The 12729-nt window shown below is 54.2% G+C and overlaps 5 protein-coding genes across 5 annotated transcripts; 1 reads left to right on the top strand and 4 right to left on the bottom strand.

The window, feature by feature from the left end:
* Positions 1-44: 44 nt before the first annotated feature.
* On the bottom strand, positions 45-1042 carry NCS54_00020900 (Hypothetical protein; the record flags this gene model as incomplete). The annotated part of the gene is made up of 2 exons (XM_053145864.1): positions 45-180; positions 285-1042. 2 exons carry the CDS (start codon positions 1040-1042, stop codon positions 45-47), a joined length of 894 nt encoding a protein of 297 aa, XP_053001839.1.
* Positions 1043-4228: 3186 nt separating this feature from the next.
* NCS54_00020800 (Hypothetical protein) lies at positions 4229-6814 on the bottom strand (the record flags this gene model as incomplete). Its single annotated transcript, XM_053145863.1, has 3 exons — positions 4229-4488; positions 4540-6378; positions 6436-6814. The coding sequence occupies 3 exons, from the start codon at positions 6812-6814 to the stop codon at positions 4229-4231; spliced, it is 2478 nt and encodes an 825-aa protein (XP_053001838.1).
* Positions 6815-7691: 877 nt separating this feature from the next.
* Positions 7692-8951, bottom strand: NCS54_00020700 (XPA-C domain-containing protein; the record flags this gene model as incomplete). Its single annotated transcript, XM_053145862.1, has 3 exons — positions 7692-8107; positions 8160-8808; positions 8868-8951. 3 exons carry the CDS (start codon positions 8949-8951, stop codon positions 7692-7694), a joined length of 1149 nt encoding a protein of 382 aa, XP_053001837.1.
* Positions 8952-9503: 552 nt separating this feature from the next.
* On the bottom strand, positions 9504-10358 carry NCS54_00020600 (Hypothetical protein; the record flags this gene model as incomplete). Its single annotated transcript, XM_053145861.1, has 3 exons — positions 10231-10358; positions 9967-10127; positions 9504-9898 (listed from the first exon to the last, which is right to left on the bottom strand). The coding sequence occupies exons 1-3, from the start codon at positions 10248-10250 to the stop codon at positions 9504-9506; spliced, it is 576 nt and encodes a 191-aa protein (XP_053001836.1). The 5' UTR covers positions 10251-10358.
* Positions 10359-11341: 983 nt separating this feature from the next.
* NCS54_00020500 (Hypothetical protein) lies at positions 11342-12139 on the top strand (the record flags this gene model as incomplete). The annotated part of the gene is made up of 1 exon (XM_053145860.1): positions 11342-12139. The coding sequence occupies one exon, from the start codon at positions 11342-11344 to the stop codon at positions 12137-12139; it is 798 nt and encodes a 265-aa protein (XP_053001835.1).
* Positions 12140-12729: the final 590 nt, after the last annotated feature.

Below are 12729 nucleotides of genomic sequence, written 5' to 3'. Positions count from 1 at the left end.
AGGCGGGCAGGGTATTTAGGAATGAGAGAGGTCGGATGAGACAATTACGTTGCGGCCTGGCTCTCTGCCGCCTCAGCCGCAAGTTCTGCGTTGTGACGCTCGAGAGCTTCGAGCTTGCGCTGCTCGGCCTCTTCGTCGGTCTCCTGGACCCAAACCTTGGTATCATGGTTCCAACGGTGGCTGCAAGAATCGACGTTAGCAAATGCAACATGCATGCAATGTGCAAAGACGAAACAAGGTTGCATTGAGGCGTCTTTGACATTGCATAAAGGGGAGCAACGTACCCTGACCAGTTCTCAGTCACCAAACTCTTTGTGTCGTACTCGTCAATGAGGATCTTGTTAAAGTTGAAAGGCACACGGGCCTTGACACCCTCAAATTCCGAGATTCGCATGGGCCATAGGTCCTGGCTGTTGTAACGATGCTTATTCTTACAACTCCAGACACCCGGGCGCTCAGGCTCACGTTCTCGCAGGCCGGTGATGTCGATGAACATGCCGTTCTGCATATCAATCCAGCGGCCGTCAATGATATTCCTTCCATCGCCACGGTCAATCTCGACGTGGTGGGGGTTGATGTCGAGCAGGTACTTCTTGGAGATCAGGTTCCCTGTGGCGGTATCTGTGTAATTGTAGACGTGTTCGGTGCGATTGAGTGTGTCACCTATCCACTGCAAAGTGTGGTTTGCAACTTGAACGTCGAGGTCGTAATCCCAAGGCATGATCTGACCGTTCCACCACCAGCCCAGGAGAGTACCATGGGCAATCCAAGTCTCGGCGCCGTAGCTATCCATTGTAGAGAGGTAGCTTCGAATGAGGTCGCGGAGGACGAAACGATGTTCTTCATAGGGGACTTTGTCTTGGAAATAGCGGCGGTCGTAATGGCCAAGCTCAAGGTTTCCGCCGGCTTCCCTGAAATACTTTGGTGTCTTCTCTTGTTCGCGTGAGATTAGACCTGAGTCCTGCTTTTGGGGGAGCGCAAGGGCGGCGGGTGTAGAGATCGAGGCGAGGCCCCAGAGGAGTAATGTTTTGACGGATCGCATATCTGCTATTGCGCGACAGAGTCGCGAGGGCGGAGGAGTATTTGGAGGGCGATATTCGAGGTGGATTGAGGTAGATCGAGGGAGGATATGCCGTAGATAAGGAGGGGACGAGGTTCAAGGTCGAGGTAGGTGATTAATGTTGATGCGTCGCAAATCGCAGTGAAGAGGAAATGGGTATAACAATGATTTGACGGAAGAGTAGGAGATAAAGGCGCCGCGAGTCCCACAGACTCTTTGTATGCGAGGGTCGCCTGTTGATTAAAGTGCGGAGATATAGGAAGAAGAGTAGCGGGCGTCACCCAACGTCAAGATGAATGACGGAAGCAGTGGACACTCGAGGAGCGCCTTGACAGGGGAAAAGGGTTCGGGAGGTGGGCGGGTGCCGGGCAATGGCAGGGCAGGGGTCAAGGGCACGCGCCTCCTTGCCTAGCATGGACGGGTTTTTGCGAGACGGTGTCGAGTACAAGTGCAACACGGGAGGCATTGGTGTTAGACATTGTACAATCAATCAATCCCCAAAAGGAGTCTCCAGCAACAAACTCGACAAACGATTGTCCCTTGTGAGCCACCAAAACGCCATACGTTCCCCTTTCCGGCACCTCTTGATCTGGAGCATCTCGCCTGTCAGCACTCAAATGTCTTCCCTACGCGTCAGCTCCCTCCCCCACGGCAATCAGCATCCGTGCCCCGACTCTTCTGGGTGGTACGTGGACATTCCCAGCGACGAGGCTTTGGCGCCCTGTCTCTCATCTTTTTCGTCTTGGCCGTTTCATTATGTGCAGCGCCAATGCTTACCGCAGAGCAGACGCGGCGACTAGGGAGACGTAGACCCCGGCCATGCCAAGCATCAGAACCCTCCAGCAGTGGCGCAGTCCCGTCGGCGCTAGGCCTTTCGCAGGAAGCAGTCGTGTGCTAAATGGCCTCTGTTGACAGTTGATCGTCATCGCTGTGGAACTACCCCAGCGCCATGAAATGAGGCCAAGTCTTTGTCTCTGTTCCAAGACATCTCGAGGTTGGTAGAGGTACGAAGATGAGATCACATCCTGCAGGATTACGGTTGTCCCGATGCATAACAACAGAGTTCAGCATGGCACTCCCTCAAGGTTCAACCAACCGGTCCACGGCATGCCATGGCTGACATACGGCAAAACGGCATCCCCCATCGGTAGCCCCATCGAGCCTGGACTTGGCCAGCAAAAAGAGCGTCGTCATCACCCTCCGGTTTAGGATTTTCGACTGGCGAAAAGATCCGAGCTGCCGGTAACCAAGCGCCCACCGCGAGACGATAAGCCAGGGTTCCCGACGCAACCTTGTCACTGGCGCCACGCTTCAACTCGACACAACACCACCACAAAATGGTCAACAACTCCAAAAAGATGATCCACGAGCTGTTGCTCGTGTGGCGTCTCTCCCGCCGGGAATTGAACCCGGGTCTCAAGCGTGACAAGCTTGCATACTGACCACTATACTACGGAAGATTGGTGGTTGTGGACAACCACTGTAGTGAGAGTTCGATATCACGTGGTCGATGATATGTTGTTTATAACCTCTCGCAACCCCCCAGCTGGACAAAAGAGAACTCAGCCCTTCGTTTGGCAAAAAAGAATCGCGCCTTGAAGACGCTGGCGACCTCTCCCGCCGGGAATTGAACCCGGGTCTCAAGCGTGACAAGCTTGCATACTGACCACTATACTACGGAAGATGATGGTTGTTGAGCAACCATTGTAGCGGATTCGATGCCTGCCGACTTGCCAGAGTCCCTTATACGCCGGCATCGATTCGTCTTGGATGGATGGCGTAGGGCTGATGAAGGAAGCGTGCTCACGCATCAGAGTCGTGGAGTTGATCGAGAGGCTCTGGTGTTGTGGGGAGTTTGGGCTAGCCGAGCCTCCAATGCGGGTTGAGATCCTGGAGCGCAACCGAAAGTCAATCAGTCAGCATTGTCTTGAGGAGGTAGGTGCGAGGGTCGAGAACAAATCGAAATACCGCTGCAATGGAAGGCATCAGCTTCCCTTCCCACAGGGAAGGAGAGTTGAGGAAGCATGACAAAAACAAAATAATGGAAAAAAGAGACACGAGCTCTTTCCATTTACTAGGATACTTCTTTTCTGATCTCAACGCTCCGACGTTGGACACATAAGTGGTGAGTTGAGTCTGCTCTAACCGGGGGAGTCTGCAAGTGGTGTTCAAGCATCCACAGTATAGGTACACACAATGGATGGATCCATGCCTGGCACATGCCGTTTGGTAATAGGACTGGTCAGGTAGCTTCAAATCTCGTGTTACCACTAAGAACGGATATCATGTTTATCATATGCCCGTAGTCGCCCATATGAACATGCCTGCCTCATCCGTTTACTGTCCTGCTTCCTCTGACCTGATGCCTCTGCAAGGGGGCCGCCATCAATCCATGCAGCGTGTACAGAACAACCACCCACTCTGTTCCCCTTAATTACCTTTCAAACTCTCACAAGGATAAACTTCACATCGGCTATATTGCCAAATCCCTACAGCACCGTTGGAAGCACGTTTTATGCATGTTTCACGGCCGTTCCCGAACCGTACCTAACCCCTGCATGAGGAACCTCGTCAAATCTTCAACACCACAACCCACCAAGCTGAGTCTCTTGAAGCAAATTTTCGAGTCCTCTGCCAACCAGCCCCCTCACTACAACAGACGCTTAACGCCTGTCATCTTCCGTAGTATAGTGGTCAGTATGCAAGCTTGTCACGCTTGAGACCCGGGTTCAATTCCCGGCGGGAGAGTTATCCGGCCACCTGCGATACGCAGGATTCTTTTTTTGCCTTTCACGAGTGTCTTTTTTTGCTTCGCAAGTCATGATCAAAGATGCAGTTGTGCAAGTTCGCCAGTGTCCAAATGCTACCAGAGTACAAAACCCATCCATCCATCCATCATCCATCATCAAGTCCCAAACCCAACCCAACACGAGACAGACATGACCACAACGTGCCGGGTATCGACGAGTAGTATAAAATAAGACTCTCCCTCAGAAAAAACAAAAGGCACACACACTCAAATACTATAACACAGGTTCGTCGTTGCTGAGCCCAGCTTCATCCAACTACTACAACACGTTATATGTCCGCCCCAGCAACAATGCACCCTCCAACCCGCCATAAGTAAGAAAATCCCTTTCCTCCTCTAACATAAACAAATGCTGCCCGCTACCGCGCGAAAACCTTGACAACACCGTCGCCGCCCGCGCTTACCACCCACTTCCCGTCTTGGCTCCACACGCACGAGCAGATGCCCTCGCCGCGCATCACTCGGTGACTCGTCACCTCCTGTGTGCACGTCCTCTTCTCGAGGCTCCAAAACCGGAGTGAGGCGTCGTGGCCAGCGCTGACAAGTTCGCGTCCGTCGGGGCTAAGCGAGAGGCTCGAGATGGCATCTGGGTGGGCGATCATGTTATATGTACATTGGCCTGGCTGCGAGTTAGTCTTAAGCCCTTGACCGTGTTGAGCAAGCAACGTACCGCTGTTGGCGTCAAAGAACCGAATGAAGCGGTCTTCGTGACCCGAAATAATGGTTCCCTCCACTCCTGAACCAGCGTTTGATCTGCCGCCACCAGTGGCTCCGGCACTGGAGTCTTCCTCGCCCATGTTGCCGGTGTGGTGCTGGCTGGCCTGGTCTAGTCCCATTGTCGTCGCGACAACCGCATTGACGCTGGTCTTGTTCGTCTGGTCGTATGTCTCCAAGCTATCCATATGACCGATCTGTTCACCAGTTCTGGTGTCGTAGACAAGAATAGCAGCATCCGAGTATGCAACAACGAAAGATTCGCCGGAGCTGCCCAGGGGTGTAATGCATGTCGGGCTGGCTGTGGAGCCGTCCGTCCGAGAGATGTTATGTACAAGGATATGGTTGAAGGGCGAGTTTGAAGCTATCGTGGGTTGGGGTGAGTTGGAGAAGCCGCTGCCGGAGCTCATCGAGTTGCCACGGACTCGGCCTCCTCGGCCTGTCATGGCTCGGTTCGTTCCCGGCTGTGGCGAGCTCAACTGCGGCGGCGCACTTACAGACCACAGACGGACACTGCCATCTGCCGCGCCTGATACGACGAGGATTCTATCGGTGCTGCCGTAGGGGCTCGAGTTTCCAAAGACTGAGCCAAGGGTTGTGGGGAGAACACACAGAGCCCAGACGGCATCTGTGTGTCCCTCGAGAGTCGCCTTGGGGTCAACCCTTCCACGCTCCCAAACTCGGATAGTCGCATCCTGGCCACCGGAGAATATCCAGCCGTCGCCTTGTGCGCGACCACCAGTTGAGAAGTTTGGTGAAGGGGACCATGATGTCAGACAGAGAACTGCTCCAGAGTGACCTCGGTGTGTAAAGTTGGCCGTAACATCAAGGTCTGATGCTGTGTGCGGACCATCTAACCTGGGGATATGGAAGCGCTTGATCATGCCGTCATCTCCACCAGTGCAGATCTCAGGCTCTCCTGGGCTGCCGCCTCCGGAGAAGATGACTGTTCGGACAGTATCGAGATGACCCCGGAGACCGAATCTTAGCTTGAAGTTGCCGCTTTCAGCCTTCTGAGCTGCCAGGGCTAGTTCGTGATCTGCGCTCCGTCTTCTCGACATGGACCCCTTCCTTCGGTGAGAGCTGTCCCGTCGGCCTGGGGATTTAGGGAGGTTCTCTGCGGTGGGAAAGGCATCGGTGTCTGGGCGGTTCGGTAGAGTCTGGTTCGGTTGAGAGTTTCCAGGTTCAGGGAATGTGCCCTCAGGGAACTCCCATCCATCAGACTCGGGTGGAGCCGAGTGCTTCTCTCTGAGTTCTGCAGGGTCTTCCATGCCGCCTAGGACTTCTGCAGCGTGGTTCGCTTGGGGTACGTGTTCTTCAATAGGTCTGGAGCTGACAGACACAGGGGTCGGCCAGTCGTTAGAGTTCTGATATCTGCCGGATTGATGTTCTGCAGGCGTCTGCATCATGGGCTGCGGCGGCATCTCTTGCTTTTGAGAAAAGTGTGACTGCGGTGGCTGCATAGGGGGCGCATGGTTCTGCTGAGGTATTCTCGAGTTCATCTCCTGGACATGGTTCTGGGCAGCTCTCGTCGGCAACTGAAACTGTCGCTCCATGGGTTGAGGAGCTGGCATTCCGTATGCCTCGACTTCTCTCAGATCCTCCATGATAGGTAGCGGGGGAGACTCTCGTGGCGGTTGCGGGTTCGCGGGAGTAATCATCAGATACATAAATTCGGACTGGCACTGATCGAGGAAGGACTTGAGATCCTGTCGCTGAGCGTCCTCGTCACTTCGGTCGATCTTTTCGTAGTCGACACCGTCCACACCAGGAACGGGCATACTCTCGAGGGAAGCTATATCGGTATCTGGTCAGCACGTGGCAGCTGGCACGAACATGGGACTAGTCTCACATCTGAGCTTCTCCTGTATCTTGGCGGCACGATCATTCTTTGCGGCGGTGGCAGCGTCAACAGCAGGTTGCCCCTTGATCTGGGCAGCCTGCTCCTTGACCTTGCGCTCCAGCATGGTGACGTACTTCCTAAGGACACGCTGGGTGGCATCGGCCCTCCGCGCTTGTCCCTCTAGATTGGCGATGCGGCCCTTCATCTCCTGCTTCTCAATCTCCCACGAGTTCCTGTCGCGCTCGTGTCGATGCCACTCGGTCTGCAGGAAGCGCATGACGCCCTGCAGAGTGTACTCGGTGGCCTGGGGGATGTTGGAGCCGTTGCCCTGCATCATGGGCCCCATCTCCAGGCCTCCTCCCACGCCGTTGCCAGCATTCGGGCCCATCGCGGCGCGCCTCTGTCAATTGGGCGGGTGCATGGAGATCGAGGAGGGAAGGCGAAAAAGAGCGACGGCGGCGAGCGAGTGCCGTTGCGGACGTCGGACAAGCTCGGTGTGATGGGGATGGGGGAAGAGAGGATTGGATGGCGGACAGCTGCGCGACGAGCTGGGCACGTGTTGTCTTGTCGGTCGCGACGAGGATTCTGACAATATCGACGTATATCTCGGTATTTGTCTGCCGCTGTTGGACGTCGAGAACCTGGGAGGCGTGTGCTGCGTGGGAAAAAAGCTTCCAGTCCAGCCCAGGTGTTTGGTTTGGAGGTGCAGTCTGCTGTGCTGTGCTGTGCTGTCCGTCCCGTGTGCTGCCCTGTACTTCCCTGCCGCCAGTTGGTGCCGCGCCTTCTCTGGCTTGACGCTTTGCCGCTGAAATTTCGACCAATCACGGTCGGTTGAGCTGCCCGTGAGGCTGTCAGGCATCAACTTTTTTGGGAGGACCCCTGGGAGAGGAGATGTGATTGAGACCAGAGACGCCAACCAACATGATTCCAAGGGGAAGTGACAAATCAAACAGCCAATCTATTCGTGATAAGAAGCGGAGAATGTAGAGAATACGGGGACGTTTTGTGAGCTGACAAAGTATTGTTTTGCCTTATAGTCACCTCAACAGCTTATTGACAACCACAGTAATCTACCACCTGCCAGCTCAGACAGTGGGCGACCAACACTCAGACAATATGATCTGAGCCATCGCTAATCTCAAATCGAAAGATCAAATCGAAACACGCCCAAACTCCTAGAGCTGACACATCGAGCAAAAATAGCCCCGATCCCCTAACCACCAAAACCTCTGCCAACGCCATGGAACCCAAGCCAACTCGAAGCACTAAAACTCCAGCTCTTCCACCTCCATTCCACATTCAACACACGTCTTGACCGTCATCCCATCCTCATTCTCCACCGTTCTCCCCCACTCGTGAACGTGCTTGCCACCCCCTATCGCATCTCCAAATTTGCTCGCCCCTGACTTGCTCAGCGTGCCAGCCTGTCTGCGGAACGCATCTGTTCGTGTCTTGCGCTTGAGGTCCATCAGCTTCTCCTTGAACTTAGCCTCCTTGCGGGCCTTCTTTTGTGTCTCGCGCCGCTCATACTCGGCGTCCAGAGCTTCTGCCGAACCCCATTTCGTCTTAATGGCGTACTCTTCTACTTGACACCGAAGGAAGAGCATCATGTCGTGCCAATGTGACTTGTGAGGGTTTGGCTTGGAAAGATGGGGTAGTAATTCGGGATCTCGTAGCTCGGCTGTACTGTATTAGTGATGCGTAACCCAAAATGCTTCCCAGACAAGACTCACGATCTGTAAGAAGATAGTCCTCCTTGCACTCCGTCTTCGTCAACAACGAGTACTTTTCTGGATACTTTTCCTTGCACTTGTTGCAGACGCAGATGTGAAACACCTCTTCCCACACAAAGTCAATCTCCAAGCTCTTGCAATCCTGACACCTCTTTCGTTTCTCCTCGTCATCAAGAACGCTCAGTCCGGGCTCAAAAGGCCCTGCCTTGAGCCTCTTTAGGTTGCGAATCACCTGTAACCTCTCCCATTCTTGAACACTCATGTGCTTCGGCCGCTGCTCGTCATCTGCCTGTCCCGGCTTCTTGCCGCCAAGTGCATAATTGTGAGGGTCGTCTTCGGTCGTCAGGAAACCACCTTTCGTGTCCGTCATGGCGCTCATGTTGTAGTCGACAAACTTGGTGAACTTGCGTGCCGGCCGTAGCGCCTCCTCGTCGCCCTTGTTGCGTCCATCGCGATTCGTTCCCTTGGAAGAATCGCCTGTTGATATCGAGTTGTATGGCCGTTTTCCGTTGGCAGTTTTCGAAATGTGGACATCCTCTGTTGGAACGAAGCCACCAGAGCTTTTCGGTATTTCGGGCGCATTGCCGGATGCTCGCAGTTCTGCTTCTCGCTGGTCTCGGATCGCCTTTGCACGGAGTCGGTTTTCTTCCTAAACACGGTGGTCAGAGAGCCGAGCGCAATGAGCCGAACATCCTGGATATAGCTTACTATTCGCTTTGTGACTTCAGGCGTGGGCGGCGAGACGGCCGGCGCAGGCTTTGTCGATCGGGGTGGAGTGGATGGACGCCCCATGACGACCGATATCGATAGGGAGGCAGAGTCGGAAGAGAATCGCACGATTACCACAGGGTTTTTGCTTGGTCAAAAACACAGAAGCGAAAGGGAAGAATCAAGAGAATGTAGGCATCGGCTATGACAAATGTGAAAGTGCCAGTGGCGGAGGGGCACCATCGCGATCTAGATACCCCGGTTATGTCACCAATTAACGCGAGAAAACGTGACCGAGGGGTGAATTTGATGCCTTCAGCGCAAGGCAAATATCCCATGCTTACGCCGGTACAAGGAGATTTCGCAATAGAGATTCATGTTTCTATACACGGTTTTTCATCCCAGAATCTATCTCCAAGAAATCCATGTACGCCCTTACCATTGCCAGGGCGGTTTGACCAAAATCGCCAGTTCACCTGAACAGATTACCCTTGCGCACTAATCGTGACAACCATGTTGCTCATATTATTTAGTGATACAACCAAGGTCTACAAAAAAACCCGGATACAAGAGCCTTGGTATACAAAGACCACAGAGGCTTCTATGCCCAAGCAATCCTTCCCAAGACCATCCACTTTACTCCTCCTTGGCGCCACCACGGCCAGCACGCTCGGCGGCCTCGACAGCCTTCTTGTCGCTCTGGACAGGGCCACCCTGCATGGCGCTCATGAAGCCCTGGGGCTGCTTGAAGGGGCGCTTGAGGTCGCCGGCAGCGGGCTGGCCAAAGATGTGGATCTTGACAATGTTGCTCTCGAGGGCGCTCTTGACGGGGATGATGCTCTGGATGAGCAGGGGGTTGGTGTACTTGAGGTACAGGTGCATGAAAGCCATCATGGCGATACCCATGGCCTGGCCGCGGAAGGCGGTGCGGATCTGCTGGTTGTCGTAGGCGTGGATGGTGGTGGTGACGAGCTTGCCCTCCTCGGAGGAGCCCATGGGAGCAGGCTCAACATACTTGAGGGTTGTCAGGTCTGGAGAAGCTCATGTTAGTATCGAATCGTTTGGAATGGCTTCGTGGGGAGTTGAGGGGTCGTCATACCCTTCTTCTTGTTGATCTTGAGCTGGGTGAAGAAATAGAGACCGGCAATGAGAACGTTGCTGGCCAGGTAGATGGCGCGGACAACGTTGAGCACGAAAGGATCATCGAAGGGGACGCGCTTCGAGACCTGCATCATACCCAGGATGATGATCAGGTTGGTGCTATCGCGAAAAAGTTAGCATTGGCGGTTCCCCCTCGGTTCAAGCTGCGTAGTTGCGCCACCAAGACACTTGCGCGACGGGCTGTCGCGTGCGGACAACTTACATCTGAGGAGAGAGAGCCATTTTGCCGGTGATCAAAGGAATTCCCAAGTAATGAAGGAGAAAATAGAAGAAGAAGAAAACCCAACGCGTGGTGTGAAGAGGAAAGGATGGAAAGTTTGCGGTGCGGGATGGACGGGAGGAGGAAGACGAGTTGGGGTTCAATGGTATTGTCTTTGCTGGCCTTTTGGAACTTCGCCCCCAGTCTGGTGGCTTCTCCCGCCGCACGCACGCACCCTAGCCCCTTTAGCAAATGCCCACCCACTGTGGAGAAAATCTCCTTCCTTCTTCAGGTGCTTTGCGCCGGCAGGATTGGTTATTCCGGGGACGAACCCGCTGTTGGTCTTGCTCTAAGCCACTGGAAACCCACTGAAGCTCTCGGGCGCTGAAGAACCCCCGATAGCGATGGAACCTTGACCCCAACTGCGCGTCTTGGCTCGAGCTATGGCGCCATTCTTTCTCTCATCTTCCTACTGCTTCCATCGTGAGATTGATTCATGTCGACCTGCCATCTTGGGGTATTCTCAGGCCCATTTCTTTGATTGAAAGCTTGGTTACCGCGCTGATAGATGGACAATGATAGAGTTACAAAACTCTGCTCATCTTTGTTCTTTCTCTCAACGTGAGAGGCCAACAAGTGTTGGACAAAGAATTGGCTCTCTTTGAAGCTTCAACTGGTTAAATCCTGTGGCATCATCACACCAAGGGAGGTGGCTTTCCCCTTTATAATGTCGCTGAACACCATTGTATTCTCTTTCACAGTCCTACTGAACATGCAACGGTGTTCATTGTCGCAGACGTCGTCTCTGAGCTCTGACCAAGTCCATATGCAGGGACAGGTAGGCTGAGTTGGATATGGCTCAACCTCTGGTCCCGGAGCTCGTAGGGCTTCGAAGCTCCTTTGAGTTGCATGCAGCGTCTTTGAGTCTCATAATTGCGCCTGGCCAACTCAAGGCAAGTCGACAGAGAGTCACAAGATCATATATCTCGAGAGGTCTTCTTGGTGAACTGAATATGAACACCAAGTCAATCAACAATCCCAAGACTCGCTCAGCCGTTCTACCAAACCAAACACAAGTCAACGCGGGTTAGTATAGACCGAAACTGATTTGAAAATGCCTTACTCTCGTTCCGCCTACAACTCCCACCCCCAGTCACCAGGGAGCTACTCGGGCAGCAACTCGGGCTCAAGGAGTCATCGTCACCAGCGCGGTGCCCGATCCTATGACGGCCGTTCCTCCTTCCGGCAGCCAAGCCCTTTCCCGGAGTCGAGGAGATCCGAAGGGAACAGGGTTCCCCACGGCCGTGAGGCGCCACGGACTCCGCGCTCAACGTACGGCACTTACATCTTGCCCCTGGAGGCACAAGGCCAGTACCGGACCATGGATCCGACAAAGTGTGGCTGTAACTGTTGCCCGCATCCTACGAGCGTATCGGGAGGTCATGAACATCGGTACCAGGAGACGCCCAACTCGCGGTCTTCGGTGCGGCCTTCGTCTAACGGACACCAGCGATCAAGCTCATCCCGTTATCGTAGCAGTGACAACTATAGCAACCACAACCACAACCACGACAACCACGACAGCCACAGCAGAAGCAGCACCAACAGCTTGCCCAACTTCTCACGCAAGCGTCGAAACTCACAGGGCAGGTACCTCGTCGACGTCGTGGATAAGTCAAGCGGCTCGCTGAACCGGGAGCACGGCCGCTTCTACCCCATCTCCCTCAACCAGCACTCGACCAGCGCAAGTGTCGAAGCCTTCTTGGTGCCCGACGGGCGCCGCGCCAAGGTTATCGTCCACTGGGGCAACGGGCAGACGGAGCGGCTCGGGAGCGGGATCCCGATGCAGGAGCTGCTGCGGCACGCAGACTACCTTGAAGTCAAGGACAAGAAGCAGGTGCACTGGGCATAGGCGTGTGAGACTTTGTCTATGGGAAGAGTTGAGGCCCCCCGCCGGCGGGTGAGGCTTGTATCGAGTGATACCCAAGGCGGAGGAAGTGACATGAGAGAAAGGGGTGACCCTGTATGCAGTTCTGTTGGTTAATAGAGAGCAATCCTAGATCCATATACGAGATGCTTGCTTTGACGTTACCTCCATGTCTATCCTGTGATGCCGAATCGAAGCATCGCAGACTTCATAGCCTCCACAATCTGCCTAAATGCACACCACCACCGTTTCGGGTCCCACCACTGGGAATACGTGCCGCACGAGGCTGAATATAGTCGGGCGTCAATGAAGTGTTGAAGAGAGAAGACAAGAAGCTCTGCCACCCCCATCGACTCACCGGAACAACCCTTGACAGCCTGTTCACGTGCCCCTCCCTGCCTGTTCCGATATGCAACCACTTAAACAGAGTTCCACCGTCAAGGACACCCAACCGATGAGACCAGGAATAAAAATACCTAGTTTCATGTTAAAAAGTCCCTCGATCCGAGTGAGTCAGCTTTTCTCCCTCGGTTCAGAATGACATGATAGATAGGGTTATGAAGTCCCCAGGGATC

The sequence above is a fragment of the Fusarium falciforme genome, chromosome 1, assembly GCF_026873545.1.
Source record: "Fusarium falciforme chromosome 1, complete sequence".
Lineage (NCBI taxonomy): Eukaryota > Fungi > Ascomycota > Sordariomycetes > Hypocreales > Nectriaceae > Fusarium > Fusarium falciforme.
Note: the sequence above shows the minus strand (reverse complement) of the source record. Positions and strands in the feature narration are given on the sequence as shown.